Source organism: Ursus americanus, chromosome 14 (genome assembly GCF_024610735.1).
Source record: "Ursus americanus isolate L20-20 chromosome 14, mUrsAme1.1.p, whole genome shotgun sequence".
NCBI classification, from domain to species: domain Eukaryota; kingdom Metazoa; phylum Chordata; class Mammalia; order Carnivora; family Ursidae; genus Ursus; species Ursus americanus.
Genome location: NC_142140.1, coordinates 22,590,028 through 22,602,278, shown reverse-complemented (window position 1 = coordinate 22,602,278; position 12,251 = coordinate 22,590,028). Strand labels below are relative to the sequence as shown.

The following is a 12,251-nucleotide window of genomic DNA, read 5'->3' as shown; positions in this document are numbered from 1 at the left end:
TGGATCTGAGGGAATACTATAAAATCTAGGAGGTCGCTGGTTCCTTTGGAGAGGCCAGGCTAAGAAGTCCACAGCCCCCCCCCCCCCCCCCCCGGGCAGCGTCATGTTTTAATGTAAAAGAATTGAGTCTTCAGGTGTTAAGATCATAAGTGCCACAATTAGATGGCTTAATGCTGGCATGACTAATGTCCTCACAACTCCCTTGGTATCTTTGCTTTAAATTCTGGAATACATAGAAAACTGTCTTATCTACGTCCCTCCAGGAAAGGTATAGGAATGATAACCCTAAAGTGCTTCTGCAGGCAAGCTCCATTTTAGGACTAACTTTTGAACTTGATAAAAAGTATACTTTGACGCTATAATGGATGAAATGGCAGTTGTGATACCCGCTATTTTCCCTAATGGGCCATGTACTCCCCCAAAGTAGTTTACACCCTAGAAATGTACCTCCAGGTGAAGCAGTGTCATTTTTAACTTGATCTTATTTGCTATACTTGATCAGATGTATGGGCAAAAGACTGAGACATTCTTTCATGTACCATAAAATTGACTTTTTTTTTAACCCTCTGTTTATGGTAAAGGCAGCAGAGTATATAAAGCACCATGCATGGCCCTAAACTTAAAGCTCCCTAGATTTTAAATTAATGCTACATGTTTAGGTCTTAAGATTGCCATAGAGTTCACATGCCCAAAATTAGATGTAATTTTTAAGTTATTTTTTATGTTTGCATTTAAAATTTGCAGGCCTGGGGTATTAACATGAAGTCTTAAGGCACTAAAATAATCACAAAAACTTATGTGCCGTCAGCAGAATGGATTTTTTACTTACTAATTCTGGTAAGCATCCCATCAAATTCAAACGAAGTTAGCCAACAAATGGAGGTTCCCCACTCTTTTTGCAAGACTAAAATCAAGTAGATATAATTGTTACTGCTATAAATGTTACAGTAATATTTTCCCCCACAGTTGTCAAAGGACAGGGCTAATTAACAGTGCAGAAAGGATGTTTTTGGCATTTCTTGATATATAAAACCCATATTACAGTAGTATGTGTTTTAATGACATTATGCATTTAAAATCTGGGTTGGTCACTTTTCATCTGTAATATATTTCTTCACGACAGCATCTGAGAATACGTGGACACACGTCTGCACAATCATTAAACCTGGACAAAAAATGACTCAGATTTTACTTACATTTAAAGAATAAAACGACTAACAAATGAGAGAAGAGCTAAGAATAAATCGTTTACAGCCTAAACATTCAACACTTCAAACAGTTAACAAAATATTTTAATACGATTGACACAAACTGGATCTCAGAAATTACCCTAAACAGAGACTGTTTTATATTTTAAATGATTTACCTTTATGACTACACCTAACCCATAAAAATCCCAACAGGTTTTCTTTCTTTTGTGAGTATGTCATGCTCGAGCTTTGGTTACAAAATATCGGAGTTGAGATACACTTCCTGAGCACTCAGTAAAGTGGTGCACGGACGATAAAATGTTATTTTATTTCTGCTAACCTGACAAGAGAACTTAAAATGCAAACATTTAAATCCTCTAAAGCAAAAATACAAACACACACACAATAACCCCAATAAGTCTATTCGTCAAGATTTATAAAATGAATTTTCTTCACCAGTTAATCAGAGTTCATTAATCTGCATCTGCAAATATGTTTTGCCAAAAACGTTTTGGTACTAGATCCCTTTCAAACCACTTTAATGCAAGGGCTAAAGGAAAAGTTCAAAAGAGGAACAGAATAAGGACCCTGTGAAGCTGGCCACGCTCCTTCGTGAAGGCAGAAAGACCTGGAAGGCCAAGTGGAGATCCGTTTTGAAGTCTCTGCTTTGTTCCTCCAGGGTTTCTCGGAGGTATGTTATGTTCCTTGGGATCCAGATAGGATGTGAATCGTGTGGCAGCCCATGGTTATAATTAATTCAATGTAATAAAACCATGAAGCGGAGAGGGCTGGGGCAGTTAAGTAAATGACACTCCTTGTAGCACACATATGCAAACGTGATGTTGCTGAAATCCGAGACGATTTCCCCCCAAACCAGCCAGGACAGTAATCCAAGTAAGAGACCTCTGCATCCTGGCGCTCCTCCAGGATTAAGCACGCCTCTCTTCGCTACCGTGTTACCTAAAACAAATTAAATAAGTGAGCATTCAGCATCTTGTCCCCACCAAAGGCAGTCCTTCCCGCTACCAGACCCAGAAGTCCCTGTCTGTGTCATTTGGGCTGTGTTTTGCAGTTTGTTCCTTTATCTGTGATCAACCTCACCTAATCAACTGTTCAAATCAAATTTGCAAAGAAAACATGCACAAAGGCTTCCACAACATGGTGAGTCATAAAAAACCCATCAGATTAGGTACAATTCATTGCCGGGGAGTTAACGCACACCTGCTGAGCATGCTTTCCTCAAGACACTGAATTTTTTTTTCAAATGAATGCCAATTAAGATCAATGTATGTCAATACGAAAATGTTACCTTTGTTACTTTTTAATGTAGTTAACTTTTTTAAGATTTTATTTACTTAGAACACGAGCAGGGAGCCCGACATGGGACCCTGGGATATGAGCTGAGCCAAAGGTAGCCACTTAACCAACTGAGACATCTAGGCAAACCGCCCCCCCCCCCGTTTTTTTTTTTTTTTTTTCTTTTTAAATGTAGTTAACTTCTTTTATTTTTAAAAATGTTATTTTGGGGCACCTGGGTGGCTTAGTCAGTCGAGCATCTGACTCTTGAGTTCAGCTCTGGTTGTAGGGAGACTGAGCCCCATGTCAGGCTGTGCACTTAGTGGGGAATCTGCTTGAGATTCTCTCTCCCCTCCCATGCCTCTCTTTCTCTCATGCACGCTCTCTCAAATCTTTAATTAAAAGGTTCTTTTAGAAAACTGCCATAATTACTAGAAACAGACGTTCATTAAGTGTACTACTGTTTTCTCTATTTGTGAATACTTCTAAGAGAATAGATTAGCAGTTTCTTTCGTTTTATTTGGTCAGGTAAGGTGTAAGGTATTTTACAGTTTAGATAATCCATACACAAGCTAGAGGGGGAAAAACCCTAAAACTTAAGACTTATTACTTGATGACACAGTCATCACTCTTGGCCTTAACACCCAATCAAGTATTTATTCAAACCTCAGATTTGCTATTAGTTGACATACAGCCTTTATTTTATACATTCTACAATACGGTTGCTCTTTTGTGAGAAGAACACTACAAAAACCCTGTCCTCGTGCAGTTTATAGAACAAGGATGCTAGCTCTTTTCTAGGTAAAGGACCAGATAGAAATGTGTTCAGCTTTGCAGACCATAAGTTAGTGCCACTACTATTTAACTCAGCCTTTATAGCACAAAGGGAGCACAGACAATTCAGCACGTAAACTAATGGGCATTGTTTTGTTCCAATAAAACTCTAGACACTGAAATTGGGATTTCATGTAATTTTCATGTTATGAAACATTTTTTTCCTTTTGATTGCTTCCAACCCTTTAAAACCATAAAGCCCATTATTAGCTCACAGACCACAAAATATAGGCCAAGGGCTGGGTGTGGCTTGCAAGCCACAGCTTGGTGACTCCTACTGTAGGGGAAAGACTTGGACCAACAGGCAAAGAAATGACATGTCAGCAAGTGATGCGTGCTGTGGACAAAAAGATACTAGGGCCAGGAGGGTGGGACTCTGTGGATATCTAGAGGAGTGTCTCATGAGGAGATGCTTGAGGGAGGGAGCCCTGAGTACCTGGGAGAAGAACTTTGGCCTTTTTCCACCTGAGGCACAAAGAGGAGACCAGGGATGCATGGCCAGACTGTCTGTCAACTTAGAGGGATTGTTTTAGTAGAAGTGATGAAAGGTGAGGCCAACAGGACTTGTGAAAAAGAGGACAAAGGATGTGAGAGAATGAGGGTTCAAGCACAGTCTTGATCTCAAATACCCAGATAATGGAGATGGTAATTTTCTGAGATGGGGAGGATTATCACTGCTTTAGCTGCTTCTGCTCCCTTCAGTTGTAATGGAGAGTGAGTGGCCCAGGCCTTGGCATGTGGTTAACACTCAGGAAAGCGTGGCTCTTATCCCCTTAGCTCTTCCTGGATCTCTCATGCATCTACATATATAAGTTAACAGTGTTCACATCAACCCGTATCTAGCATGTAATTCTCACAAGCATCTTATTTAAGCTTACTTTGCATGTCCAGCTCATTTGGGAGTTGATCTATAATGAATGATAAGACTTTTCCGGGTTTATTTTCCTGTCATATTTTCATTTTGCTAACTGTATATGGAAGGTTCGTTGTCGCTTTGAAATTTGGTGGACATTGCGTTGCTAACTGGCCCATACAGCTCCACTCTCAGGGGACAGGGCATTCTGAGTATTTCAAGCTCTGATCAGGAAAGACAAGACTTCTGAGTAAAGGATCCATCTCAGCTGGACCTTAAAAGACGAGCAGAATTTTAGAAAAGGGAACATATAAAGAAGGCAGCAGTGGGATATGGAAATACGTGGTCTACTGGGTAAGTCACATTGACGGCTCATCTCAAGGTGCTTATACTCCATTTTCTGTTACTTATGGGAATCCATTGGTGGTCCCTCACCAAGGAGAAGCCTGGGCAGGGAATTACCCTGGAAACACAGAAAACAGTACAGAGACAAGAACAGAGCAGGCGCAGAGCCTGGTTAAATGAGAATCGACATAAGAACCACTTTTGGGGAATAGCTTGCTAAGCCCCATCACATACTTACTATACCAGACTATCCTAGAGATGGAGCCCAAAACAGTGGGTACAAGTTTCCTGCAGCCACTGTTACCATTAAATAATTATACTATTGGGTCAAAAGAGAATGAGGATGATCCACGGTGGTAGCCTAAGGAACAGAGAGAAAGTTACCATTTAGAAGGCCTTCTAAAGGACTGGGTCATCCTAGATCTTGAGGGTGAGAAGTGTTACAAAGAAAACCTATTGTTTACATTAACTCCTATCTCTAGTTTTCTAATATGAAAGAGTGAAAACATGTAGATACTAAGTGGAAACTTTGAAGAGCTCCATGAAGCAAGAGAATCAAATAAGATGCTTATAAAGAGCTACCAAAAGAAAATTCTCTAAAATAATTTATATTTGGGGCCAGATAATTCTTTGCTATGGGGGGCCCTTCTTGCATTATAAGATGTTTAGCAGCCTGTCTGGCCTCTACCCCCAAGATGCCCATATAACCCCCACTCCCCAATGTGTGGCAACTAAAAATACCCCCTTGATGGAAAAATTACCCCTGGTTGATGGCTTTTGCTCGTAAGACATAGCTCTTCAGCCTTCGATGTTGGAAAAATAAAAACATGACAAATCTAAAATTTCTTGAAATTCACTACTCTCATTTTCAAACCAAAAACAGCCCTGGCCAGGGGTTCGCTTTGGTGCTAGAACAACGTGGCGCAGTTGTTAAGCGCTTTAACATGAACAACACAACTCTAAGGGAACACTGAGGCAGGATCACAAAGTTGTAGTTCTCCATGAGAACCAGCAGCTGAATTCTCTTGGGGGACACTGAAAACTTGGAGGCAGAATAAACTCACAGCCACCCTTTTCCATCTGGAAAAGACAGCATGACTGGCTCGGAAACGGCCCCCCTCGTTGTCGTATCTTCATCTAAGTCTGTCAATATCTCAACTTGACTGCTCACTCTTTTCATATTTGCATTTAAATGGAAAATAAAATTCTGACATAGGTGGCTTACTGCAGGATTATCCTCTTTTTCAGTGTTTCCATGTTTTGATGTCGCTGTGCAGGAACTGTTTAAGGAAAATGAAAACTATTTTGTTATACGGTTAATATCCCCTCTAGGGCTGCAATGGTTTTACCGCTGTAGGACCTCTGTCGCACTTGTGGTGTAAGGCTGGTGTCTATTTTAAGAAAAAGACACAGCTTCTGAGGGTACTAAGCTCTTCCCAGAAGCCAGTCACACCTCCACAAATGAATTTACTCTATGTTCATAAGATCCATAAAAGACATAAAATGTTTTATGCAGTTCAAGTCACAATGACTTGGATTAATAAAGGAAACAAAGTTTTACTACTTCGAGATGATTCTCAAATGGCATATCACTAAAAAAAAAAAAAAGAAAAAAAGCAGCTAAGTATCATTATGGCTTAGGGAACTGTACTGCGTTTCTACAGCTCCTAGAAGTGCCAAATGAAATGTCACTACCGTTGAGGATTTAGCTAGAGCAAACTTATATTCCCAGCACACGCAGCCAAAATGCCCCTAAAGGTTTGCTTCCTGCAAATGCTTTATCTGCACAGAGAGAGAGAGGGAGCCGCTCCAGCAGGAGACTACTTAGACACATTCTTTTCCGGAAACTGTTGGCTTGTGCTCGTGGTCCTGTTTTATATTTATACATACGAATCAATGCAAGTATAATCTTCCGAATGTTATGTCTTAGTCTACAAGCGATAGGATAAAAGGAGATTTTTATCATTGATGGATGTAAGACCCCAGCTCATTGGCAGCTCCAAGAGTTGTATTCAGGAAGGGGATAGGGGAAAAGGGCGGAAAGGGGCCAGTGGGGCAAGAAGAGTGGAATTACTTTAAGGCAGGGTGTGCTTAGCAAGCACCCTTGGGTCCGCACAGATGGGAAGTTAATTTGGAGTAGCGGAGAAGCGGGGGTGATAGAAAACGATGGGAGTGTTAACCGCCTTCCTCCACCAACAAAGGGCTCCACAAAGTCCCACTGCTCTGGGTGTAAAAGCGTTCACAGGCACACCTCAGAGATACTGCAGGTTTGGCTCCAGACCACCCCAGGAAAGCGAGGATTGCTATAAAGCAAGTATCCCAAGAAAATGAGTATCACGGTAAAGCCCGCTAAATTTTTTGGTTTCCCAGTGCCTATAATAGTTATGTTGATGCCGTGCTGTACTCTGTTAAGTGTGCGATAACATTCTGTGTGGGGGAAAAAAAGTATGAGTCTTAATTTAAAAGTACTGTTAAAAAAACGCTAACCCTCATCTGAGCTACCGTCCAGTCATAATCTTGTTCCTGGTAGGGGGTCTGACCTCGATGACGACGGCTGCTGATGAACCAGGGCGGTGGTGGCTGAAGGCTGGGGCGGCTGTGGCCATCTCTTTTAACAAGACCATCAGGCCGGCCACACCGCCGGACCCCTCCTTTCCTGAACGACTTCTCTGTAGCATGCCATGCTGTTGATAGCATTTTCCTCACAGAACTTCTGTCAAAATGGGAGGCAATCCTCTCAAGCCCTGCGGCTGCTTATCAGCCACGTGGATGGAATGTTCTCAATCCTTGGTTGTCATGGCAACCATCTTCACCAGGAGTAGATGCCATCGCAGGAAACCACTTTCTTTGCTTGTCCAATGGAAGCAACTTCTCATCTAGTATGTTTCTCAGGAAGAGTACCTCACTTCGGTCCCATGTTCAGGCTGCACTTCTAGTGCTAGTCCTCTTGTGACCACATCCCCAGTGACTTCCTCCACTGAAGTCCTGAACCCCTCCGAGTGGTCCATGCGTGTTAAAATCAACCTCTTCCAAACTCCTGTTACTTTTGACCTGTTCCCATAAATCAGCAATGCCGTAATGGCATCGGGCATGCCCACATCCATCTGTGGCAGTGGTAGCCTTATAAAATGCACTTTTTACATAAGAAAATCGAAACGACATCCATTCTGCAGCCCTTAGATTAAGGAGTCATGTGAGCAGCCACGAAAACCTGAATCCACATTCCTCTCATCAGAGCTCCTGGGTGACCAGGTCCAGTGTGACTGAGTGGTAATATTTTGAAAGGAATCTTTTTATAAGCAATAAGTCTCGATAGTGGGTTTTGAATATTCAGTAAACCAAGTTGTAAACAGATGTATTGTCATCTAGACTTTGTTGCATTTCTACAGCACTGAGAGAATAGAGTGGGTCTAATTCTTAAGGACTCTAGGACTTCTGAAATGGTAAATGAGCACTGTCTGCAGCCTGAGGTCACCAGGAGCATTAGCCCCTCACAAGAGTCAGCCTGTCCTTCGAAGCTTTGATGCCAGGCATTGACTTCTCCTCTCTAGCTATGAAAGTCATGGATGGCGTCTTCTTCCCATAGGGGACTGTTTTGTCTACAATGAAAATCTATTGTTTGGAGGGGCCACCTCCTTTATCCTAGCCAGGACTTCTGGGTCACTTGGTGCTTCCCCTTGCACTTGTACGTTATGGACACAGCTTCTTTGTTAAAATTCATGCACCAACTTCTGCTAGCTTCACACTGTTCTTCTGTACCTTCCTAGAACTGAAGAGACAGACCGAGGGCCGTGCTCTGGCTCAGGCTTTGGTTTAAGGGACAGTTGTGGCTGGATTGATCTTTTATCCAGACTGCTCAAACTTTCTCCATATGAGCAATAAGGCTGTTTCCCTTTCTTAGCCTTTGTGTGTTCACTGGAGTACTTTTTAAAATTTCCTTCCCGGGTTTTGCCTTTGCGTTCACAGCTTGGCTAATCGTTCGGTGCAAGGGTCCTAGGTTTGGGTCTATCTCGACTTCTGACAAGGCTCTGTGACTAAGCTTAAACAATCCTAGCTTTTGACTCCAAGTGAGACACATGGGATTCTTCCCTTCACTGGAACGCTTAGAGGCCCTTAATTGGCCTAATTTCAATATTGCTGTGTTTCAGGGAATAAGGAAACCCAAGCAGAGGAAGAGAGGCAGGGGAACAGAACACATACATTCGCAGATTAAAGTTACAATAGGACCAGCAAAGATCACTGATAACCGTAACAAGTAATGAAAAGGCTGGAAATATTACAAGAATTACCAAAAGGCGACACAGAGACACTGGCTGAGCCAATGCAAATGATGCCAATAGACTTGCTTGACTGACATAGGGCTGCCACAAACCTTCAAGTTGTAAAACAAAACCCAAAACAAAACAACAGTCTGTGCAAAGCACAATAAAATGAGATATGCCTGTCTCGGGTCATTTATCCTAATCATCTTGATATTATTTACAAAAAGTTTACAATGAATGTTAGTTTTGAGCTTGAAATTATGATTTTAACTAGATAAGGAACTAATCATCTGACTTATTGATAATTTTGTATTTGATGTCAGCTAAAATTTATGTTTACAGTTTTCTATTAAATGTTATCTGTTCCAAATGCAATTTTTTATTATATTAGAATGACCTAGTTTATTACTTTCTATTCAAAACATAGTTATTGGTGGGGCGCCTGGGTGGCACAGTGGTTAAGCGTCTGCCTTCGGCTCAGGGCGTGATCCCGGCGTTATGGGATCGAGCCCCACATCAGGCTCCTCCGCTATGAGCCTGCTTCTTCCTCTCCCACTCCCCCTGCTTGTGTTCCCTCTCTCGCTGGCTGTCTCTATCTCTGTCAAATAAATAAGAAAAAAAAAAAACAAAACATAGTTATTGGGACTTGCAAGGTCCTTGCAACCACGGGCCTGACTTCAGAGGTCTCTTCTAGAGAGAAAGTTCTAGGTGCTAAGCACCTCAGGACACCCTGCCATGGAAAGTCGAACCATAGTAAATGCTCAGAGATAACGAGACATGAATCCAATCAGTGATGGACTCTGACAAATAATGGCGAAGTAGAAAGGAAAGCAGGGAAGCACATTCCATGAAGAACACCTTCCTCTGCGACCGCAAAGGCACCATGGTAAGAGGTACCAACAGAAGGCTGAAACGGGGGGAACAGAAGAATAAATAACCCAGCAAGCCACTTCCTTTCATTAAGCCCCAGACAAGGCTAGTGGAGCAAGATAGACCAGCTTAGAAGATCTCTGTTTCAAAAAAGTGATGGGAGTCATCGTGTGGAAAAGGAGGCAGCAACCAGTCCTCCAGATAAGACACGGTAGGGACAGGACCCCTGTTGTAAGGATGGTGACACTCACTCGAGGAGGGAGTTGGGAGGAACAATCCCAAGGACCAGTAACAGACTGGACATGGGGACGTAAGGAAGAGAGATTGCTGGCTCAAGAACTGGGTGGACAGCGGTACCCTTCTGAGGCCTGGACAGAGGATCACTCGGGGGGAGGCCGAGTGACTTGTGACCCCCTGAATTCGAGTCTTCAACTATTAAAACTCCTCCCGGGAAGTATCCCTTACCTCCGCAAGCACCTGTGGGGAACCGCGCCGTGCTGTTTCGATACGCTGGCCTGTCAGCTCTGATCCCTTTATTTTAAAATCGGGCTTTTGAAGGAGCTGCAGTGAATTTCGTGGCCCTGCCTAAAATAACAAGTTCATCCCCCAAATCACTGTTCTGTAAAGTCTGACATAAAGGGCAATCCTCGGAAATGGGCTTTTCAAAAGGCCGGAGTAATAGGGTGGCACCCGCCCCAGCAGGTTTATCGACATAAAATAAGGTCGCGGTGCCAGGATACAGCGAAGGGGGAAACCGCGTAGTTAATAATCTGCGGACGTTGTAAAGGAGAATCGCGTGTGTCTATACTTGCCTTTGTAGTTTTGACTTTATTGCCACTGCTACAGGACCAACCTGAGTAATCTGGCAGCACTTTGCAATCCTCTCCTTCCAAGCAAGGATTCATGTGACACCACCATTTCTGAATCACGATGGATGCTGTAAGACAAAGGCCACATAAAGCTCATGGGCATCGATACACTGACTTCAAAGATTGCTATTAAGAACTATTGCACCGAAAGGACATTTAAAGAATGCCTTCAGCCATACGCTCTAGAAAAGAGTAAGATGCCAAGCTTTGCAGCACGCCTGGATTTGACCTTGGCGGTGCTACTTTTTTTTTCCCCCCCAATGACCTTCGACTAGTTACTTAACTCCTCTTGGCCTCAGTTTCTTCATCTGGAAATTGGGGATAAAAGTAGACCCTGACCACAGATGTGAAGAGGATAAAGCGAATCCATATCAAAGTCTCGGCTAACCAGGGGCCAGACACGAGGTCGTCAGAAAATGTTAGCTACGGCCGGGGTCATCATTTTGTAGGCTCCAATGGTGGACGCCAACCTGGCCCAGTTGTTACATCTGATGCTCTTGGTTGCCAGGGGCACAGACTAAAAGCAGTCACATTTCCATCACAGAGGCGTTCGGCTCTCCATGCCGTTGCAGCAAGTGGTGAGTAACCCCTTGAACTCAACAACCAGAAGCCACGTGAGGGTGGAAGAGCGTGGCTCTCCCTCACTTGCCCACAATCTAGGCTCGAGATCTCACCTGTGAATTCCCTTTCCTCCCTTACCCTATCATCTCTGCTGCCATCTATCAATAAGATGAGGGAGCGGAAAATTCTCTGGGTTTGGAGGCAGAGGAAGACACCTGCTTGGGTATTCCCAGAGTAAAAGGACAAAAGGGCTTGCGATTCATTTTGTATGGTGAGCCCAGCCCGTGGGCTGCTATAGGTCAGAGACCTGGGACTGCAGGTAGGGTCTGTGGTTAAGGGGGAGGGGCCATTGAGTCCTGTTTTTCTGTTGAAATAGCAGCACTTTGGTTTAAAAAAAAACCCAAAAAACAAAGGATGTGACTCCAACTACCATTGCCTGGGAAGTCTGAAACTCAATTTCAAGCGAGTCTTGAGAATTCCTAATAGCTATTTTTTCTTGAGGGTCAGGCACCCTGCTGAATGCATTTCCTGCCTTTTATAGAGGAGAGAAAACTGAGGCCCTTTGACAGATGCATTCTAACGCTGGAGCCCCTTCAAGTCACACCCCTCCCTCACACCAGAGATCTGTAGTACAAACAACTAGAGGGTTAGAGGCAGTGACAGAAGCAGGGAAGAGAGCAAGCTCATGCATTAACGACGCTGCTCCTGTCAGGCCAATGCAATGTGGCATGGTTAGGGCACTGGCCCATTTCGTTACCAGCCGAAGTGGCGAGACATTGTGTCTGTCTGTTCCACCACCGGTCCTGATTCTGGCCAACTACTGTGCTACTACCTGATATAATCTCATCAAAACCAGTAATACCTCAGTGAGGCGGACTTGTGATCTAGAATAACCACAAGCTACTGAAGTCAGGTGTCAGCACTGAGAAAGCAATCTAGCTAAATGGGTTATTTTGTCAGAGTGCCACCGAACTTGAGTGCATGGATGGAGACAGTGGCGTAAAGTCTGAGAAAGCCATATTCTTTTCAGTCACAGATATTACAACACTCCCACCTCAACACTGCATGGAGCTTTGTTATGTTCAAGGCCCTTTTACATACTGTTCCTCTTTCGATTATCTCAGCAACCTCCAGAAGCAGGAAGAGGAGGCAGATGGCCAGAAATAAAAAG

The 12,251-nt window shown here is 43.3% G+C and overlaps 1 protein-coding gene across 1 annotated transcript in view; it reads right to left on the bottom strand.

Moving 5' to 3' along the window:
* Positions 1-678: 678 nt before the first annotated feature.
* The window catches only part of TAFA4 (TAFA chemokine like family member 4), a 151,080-nt gene continuing 139,507 nt past the window's right edge, over positions 679-12,251 (bottom strand). Inside the window, exons 6-7 of the mRNA XM_087866693.1 lie at positions 10,504-10,587; positions 679-2,150 (exon numbers count right to left, since the gene is read on the bottom strand). Coding sequence (XP_087722819.1) covers positions 1,948-2,150; positions 10,504-10,587 — 287 coding nt within the window. The 3' untranslated portion in view covers positions 679-1,947. The remainder of the gene's footprint in view (positions 2,151-10,503; positions 10,588-12,251) is intronic.